The 23,845-nt window shown below is 37.3% G+C and overlaps 1 protein-coding gene across 4 annotated transcripts in view; it reads left to right on the forward strand.

Annotated features, from left to right (window-relative positions):
* The first annotated feature begins 7,506 nt into the window (after positions 1-7,506).
* The window catches only part of LOC125666895 (uncharacterized), a 28,594-nt gene continuing 12,255 nt past the window's right edge, over positions 7,507-23,845 (forward strand). For 2 of the 4 annotated variants that reach the window (XM_048900224.2, XM_048900226.2), the window contains exons 1-7: positions 7,507-7,688; positions 9,643-9,694; positions 9,974-10,065; positions 10,195-10,395; positions 10,785-10,919; positions 11,215-11,358; positions 14,128-14,214. In XM_048900224.2, the coding sequence (XP_048756181.2) occupies positions 7,664-7,688; positions 9,643-9,694; positions 9,974-10,065; positions 10,195-10,395; positions 10,785-10,919; positions 11,215-11,358; positions 14,128-14,214 (736 nt within the window). In that variant the 5' untranslated portion in view covers positions 7,507-7,663. Of the gene's footprint in view, positions 7,689-9,642; positions 9,695-9,862; positions 9,891-9,973; positions 10,066-10,194; positions 10,396-10,784; positions 10,920-11,214; positions 11,359-14,127; positions 14,215-23,845 lie in introns of all 4 variants that reach the window. The other 2 variants (XM_056152082.1, XM_056152083.1) reach the window with 2 other exon arrangements.

The following is a 23,845-nucleotide window of genomic DNA, read 5'->3' on the forward strand; positions in this document are numbered from 1 at the left end:
GTTTTGTCAGGGTCAGTGTGAACTCCCTCCTCGGAAACAATGTGTCCTAATACGTTGATTTTCTTTTGAAACAGGTTACATTTAGAAGGTTTTAACTTGAGATTGGCTGTTTGGAGCCTCACGAAAACATGTTCTAATCTCTGCAGGGCATCTGCTACTGTTTTTCCAGGTACAATGATATCATCTATATAGATAAGGCATTCGCGCCATTGAAGTCCACGGAACACATCTTCCATAAGTCTTTCGAAAGTTGAAGGAGAATTGGCAAGACCAAAGGGCATAACAGTAAATTGATAGAGACCTTGACTGGTGGAGAAAGCAGTCTTGTGTTTGTCTTCAGGAGCCATACCAATTTGCCAAAAACCAGAATTCAGGTTCATACAACTGAACCATTTTGAACCAGACAACGAATCCAGACACTCGTCAATACGTGGAAGGGGGTAAGCATCTTTAACAGTGACGTCTTTCAGTTTGCGATAATCGACACAAAATCTGGTGGAACCATCTTTCTTGGTTCCTAAAACAATAGGGGAGGACCATGCACTGTTTGAAGGTTCAATAACATTTCTGTGCAGCATCTTTTCTAGTTCTTGTTTCTCAATCTCGTGTTTACCAAAGGGAAGTCGTCTGGGGGGCTGTCGAATAGGGTTAGCTGGGCCTGTATAGATTCTGTGCTGGACAAGGTCTGTTCTGCCTATGACATCCGAGGACTGAGAGAAGACACCTTTATATTTCATCAGGAGAGTCTCCAGTTCCTTTGCTTCATCTTTCGTTAGATGTTGAGAGCTGCGTTCCAGAAGATATGTAAGGTTTTCAGGTAGTTTGGCTGGGATATCATCATTGGTACTCTCAGGATGTTGACTTATCCTGCAACACGAGTTGGCATGATGTCTCTCGTAGTATGATTCGCAACTGCCAAGGCTCATATTTGGGTAAAGAGTAACTGGAAAATCATTGAAATTTTGTACAACTGCAAACTGGATCTTAGAGTGGTTGTTGATGCCGGAAATAAGTGCAAGGTGTCTTTGGTGCAAGGAACTGGTTTCGGGTGTTTCGACAAGACCAAATTCTGATAAATGCTCACTCTGAGGCACTGTGATAGGAACAATGGATGCTGTTTCAGGTTGAATGGTAACAGTCTCCTTTACTGTGACTCTGCAGACCATGCAAGGCTTTCCACCAAGCCAACACTGGATGTCGCCTTTACTCGTGCAAAGAGTCATCTTTTTCAGGTCAAGTCGTTGCACATACTTCATCAGAAAGTCCTGTCCAAGAATGCCCTCGTTCAAGATGTCACAGACAACACAAGAGATGGAAAACTGCAGGGAATCGAATTTAACTGGAACTTCTACAAGTCCGTAAATGGTAATTTCATGGTTATTGACATCAACCAAAGTTCGGTCATCTCTTCTCAAGGATAGTTCCTGTTGGGGATCAAGAGAGTCGAATAAGGTTTTAGAAAGGATAGTTGCTGTTGATCCTGTGTCTACTAGAAAATTAATTTGTAATCCACCCACCAACCCCGCTACATAAAGACCATCATCCCATTTTTTTTATTGCATGTACCAACATGACCTAATCTGATTAATTCATCCCATTCAATAAATTCCGTAGGTCGTTTATGTACTCCGTCCATCGAACTCCGACCTATTGAGTCGACGGTTTGAGGTTTCTCTGGTTGTATGAGCCAGGCATATTGGAGCAACGCGATTTGCCAGATTCTGATTTTGCTGATTCCTAGGACATTCCCTCATAAAATGATATGGGGCTTGGCAAATGAAACAGGCTCTCGTATGTGGATTCTGTTTGCCATTAGGTCTCGATGACTGACCAGACTCTAATTTCTCAAGCCTTGACATTAAAGCTTTCAAGGTTTCCGATATCTCTGTCTGGGACACACTGGGACTGCCCTGTGTCTTCCTGGGTGCCTTATCATCGCTACCTAGGGCTCTGACAGGTTGTTTACGTTTTTCTCCGTCCTCCAAAACTGCTTCATATCGCTCAATGACTTCTACTGCGTCAGCAATCGTTTGACAATCTTTGTCAATGCAACGGCATTTCATCTCGAGGGATAAGCTTTTGTAAAGTTGGTTAATGGAAAGAGCTTCCTGAGCCAAAGCATCGAGGTTTGGGTAAGCTTTCTGGGATATCTGTCGAAGATCATCAGCCAAGGCAGCTATAGATTCTGTTGGTTTACGTCGCCTGGATTCAAATTTGGAGAGCCACCGGTTCTGCTGTCGAGATCTCCCAAATCTCTGCTCAGTCTTGGTAATTAATATATTGTACGACTGTCTGAACTCTGCAGGGAGACTTATGTAGAATGTGCGGGCAGGGCCTCGTAAACATGCTGCTAGGGCCAGGACCTTCTCGTGATCATTCCATCTTCCAAGTTCAGCACACACTTCAAAATGGGAGATATACTCCTGCCAATCGTCACTGCCGTTGAAAGGCTCTGGTTTCAAGTTCAAACCTCGGGTACCATGTGGTCTCCAATCCCCTGCGCCACGTCTATTAAATTCAATGTCAATGCCATCTTCATGATCAGCAATAGAGTTGTCTGCATCTTCATTGTCCACCAGTATGTTAGCCATAACTTCAGGATCAGGGGATGCCATACTTTACATCAAAGAACTCTCAACACAAGAAGACATTTGAAAGAGAGAACAAACATCATCAACTTAGAAAATCAACCAGAAACCAAGACACCCAATAATTAGACGAGAGTCCGTATCCTGGAAATTACAAATATATGTAAAATCCCACTCCTGACACCAGTTTGTAACAAGTCGAGCGGTTCCTTGTCACAAAGAAATAAATAAATAAAGACCATATACAAGTTAAAACAACCAACAATTTATTCAGGATGGCTCACAACTCCAAATAACAATATGTCAGGATAAAACAACAACACATAGACCGAGATGCTGACCCTTCAACAATGCATGACCAAAGGGGAATGACTCGTGACACCTAGGCTGAAAAATCCTAAAATGTGTATCTCCGCGGCCTAACGCTCTAAGCTTAATAAACATGCAGACTGAAATTATGCTTTGGTTATTTATTATAGATACTTTAAATAATTTATCAAAAGGAAATATTAAAAGTGTCGATCCGGACAGTCGAAAGTTTAACTGTGATATAACAGACTTGACCCCCCGCCCCCCTTTGTTTTACTACCTGTCTTTAACTCCTACATCACCAGCTAAAACCTGATGTGAATATAACAGTAACTTCATTACTACTCCTGCGGTCATAAACTCTGACATCTAATCTATACAACTTGACTCTTATGAACTAGAATCCAAACAAGTGATTCTTAAACGTTGTAAAACGTTCCGGACAACATTTCGGACAACTAATCATCCAAGTTAAACTTCGTAACACAAAGTTTTCAATAGACTAAAATATTAATAAGAACTATAATAATTTCCTACTTAGTGAAATCTAAATTCATGACTGAATAATGATACGGACTGTCCGGACGAATAAAGTCCTTATAGAAATTAGCGTCATCAACTACCAAGTTAATTTTTTATCTACCTTGATTGTTCTGCTTAATGAGATGTGTTCTCTAGGAGAAAATGATGGATACTGAGACTGAGCTTCCTTATATAGACTTGTCCAACCAATCACTGTTTGTCCTTATTGTCCGGACAAAAGTTATCCAATCAAATAATTGTTCGGATACGGACATTCCAGATAGGACTATCATAAATTCCGGACATGTGAATTTTAATGACAATAAAACCATATAATGGAAAATCTTATACGGTACCAATTTTGATGCACCAGATGCGCATTTCGACAAATAATGTCTCTTCAGTGATGCTCAACCGAAATGTTTGAAATCCGAAATAACTATGAAGTTTTAGAGCTAAATATAGCCAAAAACAGCGTGCCAGAAAAGTGGAGCCAGATTCGTCCAAGGATAAGAGCTATGCATGAGGGAGATAATCCTTAATTTTGAAATGAATTTCTAAATTTTATCACAGCAATTAAATATACATCCGTATTTTCAAGTTAGTAACGAAGTACTTAGTTACTGGGCTGTAGAAACCCTCGGGGATTAACAGTCTACCAGCAGAGGCCTCGACCCAGGGATCATAATGTAAAACTTATACGGTACCAATTTTGATGCACCAGATGCGCCTTTCGACAAATAATGTCTCTTCAGTGATGCTCAACCGAAATGTTTGAAATCCGAAATAACGATAAACTTGCTAGAGCTATTATAGGGAAAAACAGAGTGCCGAAATCATTTTATACTGCATACCTTGGTTTCAAGAGGACTTGTATTAGCATCTTGTGTTGACATTTGTTTCTCCCCCTTTTTTATGAATCCGGGAATGACAGCTTGAATGCCAAGCTCCTCGAGGTATGCTACGGAATCCCTAAAACCCCTGTGACAATAAAGGCATCGTCTTCCTCCACCCAATTCAGTACACCCTCCTTGTTTGCCGTCTTGATGCAAGGTGAAGATAACGAACAGTGATCAATCTCATAACTCCTATAAGCAATACAAAATAGATAGTTGGGCAAACACGGACCCCTGGACACACCAGAGGTGGGATCAGGTGATATGATGAAGGATGGTTGCGTCGTTATTCCTCGCGGGATAGGGTCCAATGATAGAAATATAATAACCACTAGTAGATACAATTACCATCGGCTTTACGAGCGGGCGGCCTTTTTGCAAACTGTAAGATTTCCCTTGAAAAGTGAAATTGGAGCTCTTCTGAATGTATATATAGGTAACGTCCAGAACCAGCAAGGCTTGAGTTCCTGTTCCACCGATGTTGAATGATACTTTCTCTCGGTAAGTGTTGAAAGCCAAGGTTGTGGGGAACAAAGTTTTCCATTAATGTTCTACGCACTGTTTGAATTGGCCAACGAATGCCTGCTTTGGAGACGTTGAAAATGGTTGAGAGGATATTGTTGCCCAAGCCTGATTTCATCTCTACCAAATAAATTCCAAGACTGTTCCTGGCACTGCGCACAGATGTATTCTTGACATTCCCATTGATATAAGACAAGTCGTCAAATGAATTCTTGCTGAGGCCGGTGAGACCTGTGTACTGGTTGTCGTTGAAACCATTGTCTCGGTCGAAATCAATCCGAGATGTGCCATATCTCAATGCAACTTCTCGTACATTTAGAAGAATGTCAAAAATGGAGCTCCTGTTCAAACTTAATATCTGAGAGAAAACGGGGATCTTATCAAGATTGATTGATTGATTGATGTTTTCCGCCACACTCAACAATTTTTCAGTTATCTGGTGACGCCCAGTTTTTATTGGTGGAAGATTGATTGTATCTTGCTTAACGTCTCGCTCGAGAATTCTTTTTTTATTGGTGGAAGAGAGAACCCAGATACAATGTACCTGGGAAGAGACCACCGACCTTCCAAAAGTAAACTGACTTACCGGCGCGAGTAAAAAAGTTCGAGAATTGAAATTCTGTGTAACGGTTTGCATAGGTGTATGATTTCGTAGTAAGTCAGACAAATGGTGGTTGAAAAACAACGTTTTTCTATAGAAAACCCAGATTTTCAGAACTTGCAGTTGATGCAGTAGCCAAATAATCTTTTGGGAGATGAATGGTTGTGCCCTGTAGATGTGCAATAGGTTTTAGGAATATTCTTTTTCACCTTAAGGTGCAAATGGAATGGAAAAAAAACGATTAAAAAATCTGGTGCTAGGTGCATTGTGGCATATCCTACAAGAATATATCAGCTTAAAGGGTTTAAATCAACCATTTTAAAGATATGTGAAAGGTCAAGATAACAAACAGTGATCAACCTCATAATGAATGATTAAAAAGTGATGGGGTTGGGATGACCTCAGGACACTTGCCTATCAGAAAACTAAATGCATCTTGACATGTGCAGCAGGGATATACGGTATTTGGTTTAGATTGATTGTATCTTGTTTAACGTCTCTCTCGAGATTTTTTTACTCGTATGGAGACGTCACGAAGACCGGTGAAGGGCTTCAAATTTAGGCCTTTGTTCGGCGCTTAAGGCCATTGAGCAGTGCGGGTTCTTTAGCGTGACACGGGACATCCGTTTTTAAGGTCATCTCCGAGGACCCGTGACATCACACCAGATGCCGAGCGTTTGGCGATGAAACTGTCACTACCTGTTTTAACGACTTAAGTCTGTCGCGGCCGGGATTCGAACCCCGGCCTTCCGCATGCGGGGCGAACGCTCTAACCTCTAGACCACCGCGGCATTTCTATTTGGTTTCCGGATCTCAATTGTTTTAGGTATATTCTAACAGTTATGAAATAGGGTTTGGGATAACCCCAGGGTACTTGCCCAACAGCATATCCAATGCATATTGGCATATGCAGCAAGAATACATGTATTTATGGTATAGGATGTTATATGGTAATTATTGTGGCTTCTTTGCTAGTTATACAAAAACGATGGGGAGTATATTTAATTGCAAACACTTACTTGGGTATTATTACTGTCTTATGACAACATCTAATTTATTTTTATCATATATTATATCCCAGTTTCCTGTTCCCACTCTTGTCTCTACTTCAGTGATATCAGGAGAAACAACGTTGTCTCACGTGGGTCTTTTTATCCACTGATTAAATCTTTCTCTTCCCTGCCAATACGTCTTCTGGAAAATAGAGAAATATGACAATTTAATATCTACTTTTGTTAATCGGAACAATTCATATACTGTTTTTGTCGATATAGATTTCTTTATATGTGAATCCACTTTTTACCAAACACTATGTTCGAGTTAATGTTTGAATATGTAACAAATGTAGAGGGATATATATGTCCAATTAAATAAGATTAGAAATTATATCTCTGCGTTATATTTGAAGGGCGCAAATGAGCACTGTACTGTCTGTCAGTCTGTCTGTCTGTCTGTCTCTCTCTCTCTCTCCGATACATATAACAACTATGAACAACAATGTTTTGAATCAAGTCTGTTTCATTTTCAAGGTTGTAATAAACTAGTCGTGGTTTTAAGTTTCTGAAAAGTACTTAAGTTAAGTTTGCGAATGCCTTAAGTATATGTAAATACTGAATTCAAATAAGCTACATTTCAATCAATTACATGACCACAGTAGACGAAATAGACTGGTTCGGGCCATTTAAGGAGGTATGCTACACCAGAGAAATTTAATGTAGGTGAAAAGTGGAGGATATATGTACAACAATATTTTGAAGTTGAAAATTTTCAAATTTACTTTATTTTGTCAAAAATACAGTTTTAGTAGAAGATAGTCTGGGGGAAAAGAAATTAAAAACCCCTGCTGGACTTGAACCTGCGACTTACAGTTCACCAATCGGTATACTAGCCTATTGAGCTACTCGGCTAGGTATTTAAATTGAAAAGGAAACGCCAAATATTGGCTGATATTGATTTTTTCCTCCATGTTTTTAAAGAAAGTCAGCCATTATGACGATGTAGAGTACCTCCTTAATGACGGTTTATCTTGAACTTCCATCTCTTTCTTGCTCTATTTCACTCAAATAAGAAACTTCCTGGTTGATAAAATTTCCGGTTACAATGAGTGTCTCTATTAAAACCTCAATGTGATATTTCATACTTAATTTATATCTACTATCTACATAACTAATGTGTCGTCCTTCTGGGGGACATATTGATGCCGATATTGGTTGTAACTCTGGAATATGTTTGATATACAACGCTTAGTCTGTAAGTATTTTAGTGGAGTGGCAAGACCTTGAGAATGCATCACCCTACCTTTTACCTTATAATAGATTACTGGAATGTTTGAAATATACAATTTATTATACCCCCGGAACAAGTTGTGGGGGGGGGGGGGTATACAGAAATCGGGTTGTCCGTCTGTCTGTCCGTCCGTCTGTAGACGCAATGGTTTCCGGCCTCTAAAGCATTATCCTTTTCACCTACCGTCACCATATCATACATATGGACTACCCATGGGATGAAGATGTTCCCTATCGATTTTGGATTCAAAAGGTCAAAGGTCACGAGCGCTGGACATTGGAGTAGCAATATGGTTTCCGGGTTCTAAAACGTTATCCTTTCCACCTACAGTCACCATATCATACATATGGACTACCCATGGGATGAAGATGTTCCCTATCCAATTTGGGATCCAAAGGTCAAGCGCACTGGACATTGAAGTAGCAATATGGTTTCCGGGCTCTAAAGCGTTATCCTTTCCACCTACAGTCACCATATCATACATATGGACTACCCATGAGATGAAGATGTTCCCTATCGATTTTGGGGTCAAAAGGTCAAAGGTCACACGCACTGGACATCGAAGTAGCAATATGGTTTCCATTTAAATTCTTTAATGGCTTTTTTCATCGCATGGAGATGCTGTGTTCCTAGATACCTTTTGGATCATAATACTGAAGTTTTACCTATTACCAACACCCTTTGGGAGATTGGGGTAAGCCGGGGGTATTCTTAGTGAGCATTGCTCACAGTACCTCTTGTTTTCGGCTGCCAAGAGGTAGGCAGTTACATGTATATGGGATAGCCTCAAAGAGACGCCAGTGATTAACTGCGGGCCTACATTATAAAATGACAACCTAAATTATATTCAAAAGCGACCATTGGTATTTGAATATTCTAATAAATCAAATTAAGATAGTTACTAATATTTAATTTTGGTAAATACAACTGCAATATGAGATTTTTTTCTATCTTTTTGCTAAGGTAGGAGGGGATAGGTTCGCAATATAAACCGAGTCAAATTTATTTTAAAAAATAGAAATATTCTATGTTTGAAGTAATACATATGTACCAAATTTATTTTAAAATGGAGATACCCCTTCCTTAAAGTGATGTTACAGGTGTAAAAATGGAAGAACAGCTACCTACCTGTATATAACCTGACACCTTAGAATAGTATAGAGTGGATTCCAGAAAATTTCCTTTGATGTCGAACATGTGCTTTTTTTCAGATTAGTAATTTGAGTAAATAGTATAACCTTTGACAAATCCATAGACATATAATATATTTATAATGTAAAACATACGGAACCAATTTTGATGCACCAGATGCGCATTTCGACAAATAATGTCTCTTCAGTGATGCTCAACCGAAATGTTTGAAATCCGAAATAACAATAAACTTGCTAGATTTATTATAGGGAAAAACAAAGTGCCAAAAAAAGGGGAGTCAAATACATGTACGTCTAAGGATAAGAGCTATGCATGAGGGAGATAATCCTTAATTTTGAAATGAATTTCTAAATAAGTAAAACATCTTAAAATATTGTATGTTGAATGTTTTAGTAATGGGATTGGGGGGGGGGGAGGTTGAACTTGATATCTATCATTCTTAGGTCGTAATTTAAATCAGTGGCGCAATTTTACAGAAAATCAGTGAATTGCGAGATAATACGAGACTTGAGGAAGTTGCTAATCTCTGTTTTATGTATGTCTCTGACAAAGCGTATGAAAATTGATGATCCTAAAAATAGGTTTTATTCATCGTTTTTCCCCAGTTTATCTCTTAAGTTTTTAGAGTCAATGATTAAGCACCTTAATCGACATTATACTCCTATCACATTATGAACGATCTTGAAAACTTCCCTCATCTCTAATACGAACATTTACGCCTCTTTCAACAGGTTATTAACAAAGTGGATTTTTTTTCATATTGCAGTTTTCCTACTCAAACTGTTGTGTCTTATGCGAACAAATGCAAACACTGAAAGGTATGTAATGGCAATGCTTTGAAAGATGGTCATCTTTTTCACAAATTTCACTCATGAAAGATTGATAGTAGTATTTTTCCAACTTAAACACAGCACGTGATATCAGTTTCATTTGTCGGAATCAAACACCTGCTTGAACTACCATGTAGAGTTGTACCTTTATCGCAGGGACTGGTACAACATTCGGCTATACAAGGTGCCAAAGCTAGTCTATGCATCAGATACATTTGTAAGAATGTTATGGGTTTTAAATGTTAATTGTGGTTTTGTTTTCTCCAGGACCATCTGTCTTACAGAACTTCTCGCATTTTATTATAAATCCGAGAAATCATGTTCATTTACTAAAACATTCTTCATGGAGAACTTTAAAGGTAATATATTTCTTTCCTCTATAACCAAACATTTTTGTTTGAGCAGTAGTGAATACAATGTGTCTGTGCTGTGTGTATAATTGACGTGAAACGGGACCAGCAGATTAACTTGCTAATTTCCATTAACAGATAGTCCAAGAACCTGTCTAGTCACGTGTACATTAAAGGCATTGACACCAGATCTGAAAGACGTTACGAGATATGAACTTGAAAAACTGGAAATTAAATACGCAAACACCTCCTTCACTTTCACAATGAGGAAGCCATGTGGACATTTTATAAACACTGACGTGGAAATAGCTATGACATGTGATGAAAGGGGATTTTACGGTATGTCAATGGAAGTTAGAAAGATTGTATTTATGAATAATAATAATGGGGAATACCATATATATTAATCTATGTTAACATTGAGTGAATATGAGTGCAACAAAAAGAGAAGCAGCAATACCGAGACTGAAACACGGTGTGTATTGGTTCTATTTAAGAGAATGATCTTATATTTAACTATAATCGTATAGTTTCATAGTGAGACGAGAGACGGGGGAATAAGAGAGTAAGAAAGCGACAAAGACATTGAAAGAGACAGTACAAGACAGGGCATTTATATAGAAAGTGTAGGGAACTCTATAAATGCAGTGCATGTGTAATGTAAAGTCAACTTCACTGCAAATATGTCAATGTGTCTCACTTACTTTGGCACCCTTTCATTTTACAAGACAAGAGAATAGGTGAATCCTGTACTACACAAAGCCATTGTGATGTCAGCAACCCTTATTCGACGTGCAATACTTCAAATGCTGTATGCGAATGCAAAGAAGGATATTTTGCAAGGTTTAACACTTGTTTCAAAAGTGAGTACTATGTTAAGTGGTTCAGTTTTTATGGACTTTTTGGTAATACTCCACCAATAAATATTATATAATAGTTGATGTTACATAAGACATTCATGAATGAATGTCTTCACGAGCCAATGAATTGATGATGTAATATGCAGTAATATAGATACAATCGCTACATAAGCTGGGAACCACTTGGACGTGACGACGCAAGACAGCTCCAAATACATCCTTCCACCTGAATGTAAATGCTATGTAAACACTTCTTTTTGTTAAATGAAACCTATAACATTATCATTATTCCTTGCAGAGCATCTTTCGATAGGCGATACATGCGAATTAAATGAACAATGCTTGGGAAACACAGGATTTGGGTTTTGTAGACAAACAGAACAAGGCAAAGTATGTTCGTTTCTTCCGGAATCTGATTATATCCGTTCGTCTCAACACACAGGTAAATACATCTCCTTTCAAATCAAAAGTAATTGGTACAGCTTAGCTGCCTTCCATAATCTGTAATGCTGCTCACTGTCTTCTGTCCGTAGAAATAATGTCATGTTAAATTGTAACATGTACGACCGTATAAAAAATCTGTTTAATAGTATGGAAATCACAATGAAACTATTAGCTGCAATAATGTAGCAGTCTCGGATTTTGGGGAGGGCTACAACTCCTTAGGATCTCCGTAATGGTGTAAATGCGGGAGTGAATAAACATTTTCGATCATTCTAAACATTTGCTAGCTTTCTTTACGTAAATAAATGATATTCTATGTTTCTTAGTCAATGTATAAATTTACAACCCACAAATTAATTTATGATTTGTGAAGTTCTATTCTAACTTTTTGAACAATTTCCTTATATTCCAATTTCTCGATTCATATTTGTGCGCCATGATTGATTGATTGATTGTTTTGCTGTTTTCCGCCACACTCAACAACTTTTTCTGTTATGTGGTGACGCCCAGAGTTTTTATTGGTGGAAGAGAGAACCCAGATACAATGTACCTTCCGAAAGTAAACTGGGAAACTTCCTAACTTACCAGCGCGAGCGGGATTCGAACCCCCGCCGACCAGAGGTGAGAGGCCGTGTGATTTTCAGCGCGATGCTCCAACCACTCGGCCACGGAGGGCCTGTGCCATGATTGATGTACTGAAATTGAATTTCCGGTTGTCAAGTGATTTGCATATGCCCATATAAAGTAGTATTTACATTAATGGGGAAGTACGGGGAAGAAAGCGATTTCGATGGCATTTAAAGGTTTAAATTTGATATCAAGTTAAAAACCGAAAAGCAAGAGATTTTCCTTTCTTTGTTGGAATGGTTCGAGTAACATTTTCGTGTTGATTGTCAATGTTAGGTTTTTCAGTAGATCCAGCTACGAGATCTCGCGATAACAAGCATGACAGAGTAGGCGAAAGACTTTGCAACGCCTTTAAGGTGACTCACTACACCCAGAAATAGTTTCTCAAATCAGTACGAATTGATTTAAGTATTGAAAAAAATATGATAATATACAATAAGTATATATGCCAAAAAGGCAAATAATATACAAATTTGGATAAAAACCATGATTTTCAAAAACATTTATTTCAACACATATGAATAGAAGACTCAGGGGGATTTAAACACAAGCTGTGCGGTTCAACAACCCAATGCTTTAACCACTGAGCTACGACGATAGACAAACAAATCGATCGATACAAATAATTTCATAAAACATTTAAATCGTCATCTTGTGACGTGGTGTCATACAGAGTATAAGCTTTAGTGTAGTGAGCTACCTTAAATCAAAAACATCAAAACGTATTACGTTCAACAAAATAAAGACTAGGCTTTTTGACAACATAGATAGCTTTTTCATTAAAATAGGAACACGGAAATATTCACTTCTTATATATAGGACTCACGGTGGATGTGACCGGTCGACAGGGGATGCTTACTCCTCCTAGGCACCTGGTCCCAACTCTGGTGTGTCCAGGGGTCCGTGTTTGCCCAACTATCTATTTTGTATAGCTTGTAGGAGTTATGAGATTGACCACTGTTCGTTATCTTCACTTTTCTTGTTATCAGTCATTCAAAATATTTATTTGTTAATCTGGTTCTAAACACAAATACCCTGAAGGTGATATTAAATAGATGCTAGCCTTCCTAATTGACAATATCTTTGTAGTCTTTGGTGAACAAATCTTCTAACAGTCTGCTGGAATTACTATCGGCACGAATTATGCTACTTTGTTAGCTCACCTGTTTTTATATTCTTATGATACAGGGACTATTCAAATGTAACATGAGAAGAAAAACTTTCTTGCTGTGGCCTTCAACGCAACATTTAGTTATATTTCGAGCTCACAGGGATATATCAAATCGACATATGAATGAAAGCTATTATTGCTAATAGACAAAACGTCATCGATATATCTAAATGTCGAATTGAAGGCCACAGCGAGAAATTTTTTCTTCTCGTGTAGACGTTTTTGAATAAATGTTGCTTCATATGAATATAGAAACAGATCAGCTAACAAAGGAGCACAATTCGTGCCAATGGGAATTCGAACAGAATCAAAACTATTATAATTATGGCTAACGCTGAACACCTACAAAATGTTATGCTGATTAATGTTGTAAACCAATCGGAACTTGCTTGAGATGCTCGAGAATGTGCAATTGGTTGTAGACCTCAACGTCTATCATATTACCTCGCTTCGTTCTGAAAATTTCCATAACGCTGATGCAAGACTAAAATCACTGATTGAAGAAACGAAAAAGCATATTCTATTTATTCAGCAACTATCAAAGCTTATTTCTTCTGTAAGATCAAAATCAAGCATCGATGAACAACAAATTAACTTCATATCGTATTATCTTAAGTTGTCATTAAAGAAACTGGCTTAGTTCCGCCATTTTGAAACGTTGCCGCCAATGTACTCACATTTTTGCTATTTCAGGGTAGTTTATCAAAAACGTAATTAGGCCTTTAATCAATTTTACAATACTTACTAATCAAGTAAGATTTTATTATAGCTTACGGACTTCACCTCACATATGAAACAATATCAAAGGTGAAAGCAGTAATTCTGGAGTAAGCGTTTCGGAGTTTATTGGCAAAATTTGTTAATTTATAAGTAAAGATTATGAAATTGATCACAGCTCGTTATCTTCACATTCTAATGTATCAGAAAACATTTCCGGTAAGTACATTCTAGAATTTTCATGATTACTAGGTTTTCAAACCAACAGTCTGCCAAACTGGACGGAACGTTCGCCTGATGGTATCCTTGAAACAACACTGGTATACTCATCAAAAGAAAGTGAGTATTTTACTACCAGCTGAGAAAACGCACTAAGTGACAACAAAATTACACTTTTAATGTTCAATGCTGGACTTCCTCAAAGATAGGATCTTCGTAGTCTGTGGTGATTAGTTCTGCCAACAGTCTGCTGGAATTCACATGGGCACAAATTATGCTCCTTTGTTAGCTTACCTGTTTTTATATTCTTGTGAAGTAGAATTTATTTAAAAGCTGCTATGTGATAAGAAGAAAATACTTTGCTGTGGCCTTTAACTCGACATTTAGATATATTTACGACGTTTTATCTATCAACAATAACCATTTTCATTCATATATCGATTCGACATACCATAGTATCCCAATGACATCGAATAAAACACATCAGAGAGTCTTCCACATCTGCTTCGTACTTATTGAACATAGAATTAACTACAAATTAACAACTCAATTTTATGACAAACGGGATGACTTCTCCATCGTCAACTTCCCATATTTATGTAGCAAAATTCAATTAGAACCTGCATATGGTATGCCTCTCAACTGATTCGATATGCAAAAGCTTGTACTGCATATGATCAATTTTAAAATCGAGGCATGTTACTGACAAACAAGGTGATGTTACATAGGCATTAGGCAGTCTCCTTAACAGTCAGCACTTCGCAAATTGTATGGTCCTTATGACGATCTAGTTTACCAATACAACATGACATTGTGTGAAATGCTGTCTGACGTGTTTCATGCCAATTTTAGGCTGTTCTTTAAACACTGATTTCAAGTACGGCTTACGCATCACGGCAGGTGACCGGTCCACAGGGGATACTTACTCCTATGCATATAATCCCACCTCTGGTATGTCCAGGGGCCCGTGTTTGCCCAACTATCTATTTTGTATTGCTTATAGGAGTTATGAGATTGATCACTGTTCGTTATCTTCACATTTTTATCCTCCCCGAAAAATTTCGGGGGAGCATATAGTCGCTGATATGTCTGTCCGAGCTCATATCTCATAAACCTTTCATCAGAAATTTATAGCATTGTTCCTTAGATAAGGACATTTCGACCAAGGTCTTATAAGGTCATTTTCAAAAGACCAAGGTCACTCAGAACATATAAAATTTCCTTATTTCAACAGCTTTTGATATAAAAGTTCCCGCTTATTTCAACAGTTTTTGATATGAAAGTTCCCATCTCCTAAACCTCTCATCAGAAATTGATCACAGATATTCCTTGAGACAGGGACTTTTGGACCAAGGTCACTTCGGAAAGGTCAAGGTCACTCAGAATATATCCCTTATATCAGTAAAAATTCTTTATTTCAATAGTTCTTGAACAGGTATTAATCATATATCACACAACTAAGTGATAGAGAAATAGCTTTTTGACAAAGGTCGGACAAGGTCTTTTAGTAAAGGTCATTGTCAGTCAACATACATCTTATACTTGAAAAACAAAACTTCATTTCAACAATATTTCAACATTTATTGATCATTGTGCGAGTTATTTATCATATAAAGTAGTTAATTAGTTGGATGCATTTCGGGGAGCATCCATCGGTTTTACTGATATTCGTGTTATAATAAATTAAGGAATTATTATGTAAATCTCCGTAGTCTTACTAAACGGGTTATTCTGTGTCATCACACTTGACTAAGGAATTTTGGATGACGACCCTCACGACCTACGCGGGTTTTCTACGGTTCCAGAGTAACTGTAAAAATTGGCTAAAGAAAACTGGTGATTCAACTACGACAGTTTCCTGGTACAACTTTAGCTATTGTTTGACAATAGGTAAGATAGATCGAAGTTGTCGACACATGAGTAAGTTTTCCGGAAATTAAACAACTGTTCGTGTGTGACGATCCAAATCCTTCACATTGATCCTTGTTTTCTTCAACATGGGTTTCATTTTTTGTATTTTTGTTAATTCTGCAATACCATTTACTTGATAGTAGTAAGTATCGTGTTTTGAAAAATTTTCTGAACTTTTGTGATATAATGTACAGAACCATAACGAGTCCTAAATCACTCCACGATTTGTATCCTAAAATAGATGTAGTGACAAAGATTTCCAGCTTATGATCTTTGTATGGAATAACACGTATTTCTGAGCATCATCGGAATAACTGGAAAAATACATTTTCCTGGTATAGACATACGATGAACGGATAAATAACTGTAGTAAGTTTCACAAAACCTTTCATGTGTTGTTTTAGGGATTATTATGGTGTCCGGATAGGGCCATTTGCAAAAGCGTAACTGCTCGTTAGTCACAACACGCCGTCACGACAACAAGCAACGCGCCTTCGCACTCTCACGCTAGCAAGCAACGCGCCCACGCGCAGACAAGCAACGCGCCATCACGCCAAGAAGCAACGCGCTCTCACGCCAACAGGCAACACACCTTCGCACCGTCACGCCAACAAGCAACACGCCATCGCGCCGTGTTGCTTGTTGGCGCGTTGCTTGTCTGTGCGAAGGCGCGTTGCTTGTTGGCGTGACGGCGTGTTGTGATTAACGCGCAGTCATGCTTTTGCAAATGGCCCTATCCGGACATCATAGATTGTGCTACATTGTTAACTGACCTGTTTTCGGTTTCCTAAGACAGATTTATTGGAGAGCTTCTACATGAGAAAAAAATATCTTCCTGTGACCTTTAAGTCGGCCTTTAGATATATCGATGACGTTTGTATTAAAACAGTGCGACATTTAACTCTGGACACGACAAAAGTCCGGAGTTTCGCCAACCCTTTTATTAAGGATACAAATAAACCCTTTACAAAAAAAGATGGGATTTTATGTTCACAAGACATACACCAACATTTACACTTGTACCTATTGTAGTTTTTAAGATATTTCACCTGAAATCAAAAAATCCCATGGGATTTTGGAGGGATTTTTAATCCCAATTGGGGGATTTTCACTCCCACCAAAAATCCTATGGGAGAAAAAATATAATTTCTCCCATAGGATTTTAACTCCCATATTTAAACTTAATATGGGATACAATGTCCCATAGGAGGAAATGTCCCATAATGAACATGAAATGGCAGTAAATATCCTATTTGAGCATGAATGGGAATAGATATCCCAAATAAAACACAGGATGGGATTTTTATTTCATGAATATAACAATAACACAGAAAATTGTATCTTAAAGAGTGTTGTTTGTCATGATTCTTAAAATGTACTTAAAAGCCAAGGCATGACATTAATTTTTAAATATATATAGTAATTATAAACTCTTATGTGTAGGCCTATGTGTTTGTGAATAAATGTCTAAAAAACATGAGAGATAATATAGGATATTAGAGCTCTGCATTACTAAACTTTTCCCCATGCAATTTTAATTGTATACATATAACCCTTGCACAAAAATATCCATATAAAATTGGACGGGACTATATTATTGCAACAAGCAGACAAGAATACTATGAAATACTCATTCACACACGGGCACTGTAAGTTAATGTAAATATATAGTATGTGCATGTATAAATATATATACATGCACATACTACATGTATCTATTTACATCAACTTCCATTGCCCGTGCATTCACATGCAGTTGCTCACATTCACTATTCACAACCCTTCATATGTCGTCAGGTGTTAAAATATGTTCACAGGAACCGGTAATTTTGTCAGTGTATTAATAATAGTGTGGGTATATACCATATACCTTACCATTCCCTAATCAGCTGCTATGGGGGGGGGGGACCTACAAGGGCTGATACTTCACTCAAAACTTCGTTTCAAAATAGTTCTTAAAATTATCGTCACCCACCATCCTTGTGGTTTTATAAAGGGTAGCAGTATTATTACTACATATTAAATTACCAGTTCCTGTGATATGTTGTTGAATTACGGAATAGGCCTAGCTTACAACTTGTTTACATATTCTAAAATTAGTGTTAAGTGCTTACGGTGAAAGATGAACTCTGCTAGGTGATGCTAAGTTGTTTAGTGAACCGAATCAGACATCTCAAATAAGATTCTCGATTATTTAACAACACAAGAATCGTTTTACAAAATGCATGCTTCGGTCCATCTTTCCCTCCCTTCTACAATCGTATTCATTCTCAAGTCAAAGTACTTTCTCCGATTGCTATCATTACCTTAAGCGTCGAAAAGACTTTGACAGGCGTGTCCGAATAAACGGTTAACAGACGTCTCGACTCTAGGGAAGTTCGGCTTTAAGTGTTCTAAACATCTCGAGCGATTTTATAGTGATAAACTTCTATGATTTTCGACATTTGTGTATCAATGTTTTATGAGTATTGTAGACTTTTTTACTCATAAAGCAAAGCAATGTTATCGCAAATTTTTAGGTCTACTTACAAATGTATTAACCCCGAGATCCGCCACTAATTAGTTACACAAGTTGTCTGGTTACAACAGTCTTCACTTATCATTTTAATTTCATTGGATGATAAAATAGATGACGTTAATATTTTGAATACCTTGTATACGCAAAAGAATTTAACTATACGATGTTTATTTTTCAAATTATAACTTCAGTGGCGAATGGGCGGATCCCCCGTCCCATTCCCATCCCTCACGCATAGTACTAATTATTTCCCCAGCCACTTAATGACCAGATATACACGACTATTGAATGTAAAGCAATGTTCAGTCATTGTGTACTCCCAATTAATTAACAATCTACTCTCGTAAATCATAATCGTTACGCTTCGTTGGACATGAAACCTTAAATCAATCCATTGACACTACTTAGTCAACGATTTTGTATTGTGATACATTTCTATGATTTCGGACATTTATATATCAGGATTATCTGATTTATTTATCAGTGTTCAAAAAGCAAAGTACATGTACCGTTACAACGATTTTATACCTACTTCTTATAATACCCCCCTGGATCCGCCACTAACTAAATTAATTCTGGTGATGCCTATAACAGCGGTACATGTACTCACCTATCATTCTTATTGAAAGTTAAAATAAATGTAGATATAATGTAAACATTTTGAACATACATTTATATATAAATATATATATATAAAGGCATGCCTTCATCATATGATGTTATGATGTTTATTAACTTTAGTGGTGGATAACCTAGAACGACACCCCACCCCTACTTCGCACAATTCAATTTCTAATATTGACAAGCGGCCCATTTTGACCAGATAGACATTACCCTTGAACGTAAAACACTGGTCAGTCATTGTGTATTTCTAATAAACAAACTTCATCATTGAATACAGACCGTTATGTTGCCACTGACACTACTTAATCGTGAGTTGAATTTGTACGTGATAAATTCCTATGATCTTTACTCGTATGTTTCATTGCTTATTTGGAGTTTTTATTTGTTTGGTTTCCCCCCCCCCCCCCCCCTCCTTCTTCTTTTTCAAGAGCAAAGTATTGATATTGCAGTTTAACCCCCTGGAACCGCCAGTTATTAGGTAGACGTATTGTGTTGATCTACTAATTAGGTAAATGAAGTCAATGGATATCTGCGGTAATATTTAGCGTTATTCACTTAATATTAGCTTCCTAACTATATTGAAAGTTGAAATAAACAACGTTAACATTTCGAATACTTTAAATATCTAGGATACATAATCATACGAGGATTATTTTTTAATATTTTGAAATTAAAAACAACTTTAGAGGCGGAGGAGCGGAAGCACTTTCAAACGGAAAATATTGGTCAGTCATTGTGCACACTTCCAATTAAAAAAACTACTCCCATTGTAACTCTACTTAGTCCCTGGTATTCTACAATGTACAATTTGAATATTTCATATCTGTATGGTATAAACAGTCACACGATGTTTAGTTCGGAAATTAAAAAAAAAATGTAGTGGGGACACTGGTCAGTCATTGTGTATTCCCAATTAACAAACTACCCTTTTAAATCCTACTCGTTACGGTTCGTCAGACATGACAACATATCCGAACTAGTCTTGTATGTATGGATGTACTTGTTTATTGTAATTAAGGTCTGCTTCGCAATGAAAACCTGTTATCATTGACAATTAATTGTTATTCCACTTAGTCATCGATTTTTTATGTGATACATTTCTATGATCACGGACATTTATATATATATCAGGGTTGTCTTGTCAGGGTTTATTTATCATTATTCCAAAAGCAAAGTACTGTTATCACGATTTTATGCCTACTTCTTACCCCTCTGGATCCGCCACTAGCTAGATAATTTTGGTGATGCCTATAACAGCGGTACTCATCTATCATTGTAACATTATTGGAAGTTAAAATACAAGTAGATATAATGTTAAAATTTTGAATACTTTACATATATACATGTTAAGGAATTCATCATATGATGTTTATTAACTTTAGTGGTGGATGACCGAGAGCGAACATCCCCCTCTCCCTCGCACAATTCAATTTCTAGAATTGACAAGTGGTCCATTTTTACCCTTGAACGTAAAGCACTGGTCAGTCATTATGTAATTCCAATTAACGAACTTCACCATTGAGTCCTGACCGTTACGCTTCGTCAGACACTAACCCACTAATACTACCTAGATACTGATTTTGTACGTGATAAATTCCTGTGATCTTTACTAGTATGTTTCATTGTTTATTTGGAGTTTCTATCTGTTTGGGTTTTCTATTTTTTTCTTCTTCAAAAGTAAAGTATTCATATTGCAATTTAACCCCCTGGATCCGCCACTTTTTTTAAGTAAACATATAAATATAATTGTGTTGATCTATACTAATTAGGTAAATGAAGGCAATGGATATCTGCGGTAATATTCAGCGTTATTCACTTAGCTTCCTAACTATATTGAAAGTTGAAATAGACAACGTTAACATTTTGAATAATTTAAATATTTAGAATAGATAATCGTGCGGTGTTTATTTTTGAATATTTTGAAATTTAAAAAAAAAAAATTTAGCGGCGGAGGAGCAGAAGCCACCCCTCCTCCTGCAGGATTTATGGTCCAAAATTGACAAAAGGCTCGTTTTGACCAGATAGAAATGGCACTTGAACGGAAAATACTGATCAATCACTCTACTTAGTCCCTGATATTCTATGCAATGTACAATTTGAATACTTCATATATGTACAGGAAATAATCACACGATGTTTAGTTCGGATATAAAAAAAATATATAGTGGCCCAACTGGTCAGTCATTGTGTATTCCCAATTAACAAACTATCCTTTTAAATCCTAGTCGTTACGCTTCGTCGGACACGACAACATAACACATTGACCCTAACCGAACAAGTCTTGTAATTAAGGTCTTCTGCTCCCAAATGGAAACCTGAATAAGATATCATTAAGGTCTTCCGTTTCCAACGGAAGATTTCGTTGTTCTTGACACTACTTAAATAAAAAAAAAAAAAAAAAAAAAATAGTGGCCCCACTAGTCAGTCATTTTGTATTCCCAATTAACAAACTACCCTATTAAATTCTACACGTTACACTTCGTCAGACACGAGATCATAAGCCATTGACCCTAACCTATCTAGTCTAGTACATGTATATATGGGTTTTTTGTTTACTGTAATTCAGGTCCTCCGCTTCCAGCTGAAGACCTCATTGTTATCTCTGTTATCATTATGGTCTTCCGCTTCCAAAGAAAGATTTCGTTGTTATTTTTGACACTACCTAGAGACATAATCTCGAACATTTATGTATCGATGATTTGTTGTTTGTTGTAAATTTTGGTGGAAGCTTTACTGGAGTTGAAATAGTTATGGTTGATATTGGAAATTGATTTTACAATGAAGAACTAATACTGTCTTCATTACTAGGAAAACTTTAGTAGCGGACTGATCAAAGCACCCACCCTTTCCCCAACCCCTCGACCAGCCATCACGTATAGTTCATTTTCCAAAATATATAGATGCAACACTTGATCGTAAAATAGTGATCAATCAATGCATATTCCTAATCAACAAAATACCTTTAAAAGTGCGACATTTAACTCTGGAGACGATAAAAGTGCGGAGTTTTCTGTCTATGACAACCACTTATTTTCTTCAATAAAAACACTGAAATTTCACTCTGTCATTAAATGTACGTATACGACGCGATCTAATCAAGCCGGCATAGAGGCGCCCCATGCGAAAATTACCCTTATCAAATGTTACATACTTCGGATTTTTATTGAGCTTAATCCTAAATATTGCACATCTAAATAATTTTCCAAAAATATATGAAACTTTTTACTTGTATCAAAATTCTTTCTGTTTTATATCTTCTAAATTTTATCATAGAGCTAACTAACATTCTCACTTGCGGAATTAAGGGGTGTGGAGATCTCCCCCCCCCCCCCCCCCCCCCCCCCCCCATCATTTCAAAGATTAGAATTTAATGTGCTTGAAATTGCTCTGCTTCAATATTTTCTCCCGTAAGGGAGGGGGACAACCCCTCCCCAACCACCCTAACCGTGATTTGGTTAGTCCTCAATTGCAAAGCCCCTGTAGTCCACTATCCAGTATCCAGTTAATGTAGGGATTTTACATGTAATATGTATATCAGATATGTTTTATCCCGTGGGGATCCGGTGTTGTATCATAGACACCTCCCCCCCCCCCCGGAAAAACGGGCCCGGAATTGCGCCCAGCATATAATTTCCCCCTATGTACAAAGTCAGTATAGAGTCTCCCCTTTGGCGGAAAAATCGCCCTGGTATATATAGAACACCCCCCCCCCCCCCCGTTTCCGGATTTCATTTGTTATAATAGTTTAAGGAAATAGATATGCGCTCATTAATATTACGATATTCATAAAACAAACGAATATTTTTTGTTGTTGACATGATGAAGTTGGATTTACACGCTGAAAACTTTGAAATGCATATTGTAAATACCAAAAGACTTTAACGATGGTCAATATAAGTAGGATTTTTCGTAAGAAATCGACTATACGATGTGTATTAAAATATCTGAAAAGTAAAATAGATGAACTGTATAAATAAAAGTAATTAAATTTTCTCGTTTATTTAAATTTAAAAATCATTTAAGTTCTTCCCAACTTTACTAATTCAAATGTTAGATACTTGTAAATAACGATAAAGACTTAAGATGTCTGAATGAATTTTGATATACCATTACACGATTTGAGCAATTTCCTTTTTATAAAAAATCATAAGATGATGATTGTTCACGATACACACACACAAAAATAATCAGAAGAATTACTGGGTCTAAATAAGCAAGAGAATTCTAGTAATAGAAATGGAAACAGATACATAGCTAAAATGTAAGAATGGGGGTGTACTGTCATTTAGGGGGAATTTCTATACTGGGACGGTTTTTCCTAGGGGGTTGGGTTGGACCCGGTTAATTCTTCGTAAGGGGAAATTCTATTCCAGGCCCATCTTTCCGGGGGGGAATGTCTATCCCGGGCCCGTTTTTCCGGAGGGAAAGTCTATGCGGGGAAAATCTTATGCTTTACAACACCGGGTAGAATAGGTCCTCAGTACTCCTTGCCTGTCGTAAGAGACAACCCAATGGGACAGTCCTTCGATGAGAACGCAAAAACCGAGGCCCACTGTCTCAACTTCTGTGGCACGATAAATTCCCTCCCTGCTCAAAGGCCGTAAGCACCGAGCATAGGCCTATGTTTTCAGCCCTTCACCGGCAATGGTGACGTCTTCATATGAGTGAAAAATTCTCGAGAGGAAACTTAAACAATAT

Source organism: Ostrea edulis, chromosome 10 (genome assembly GCF_947568905.1).
Source record: "Ostrea edulis chromosome 10, xbOstEdul1.1, whole genome shotgun sequence".
Lineage (NCBI taxonomy): Eukaryota > Metazoa > Mollusca > Bivalvia > Ostreida > Ostreidae > Ostrea > Ostrea edulis.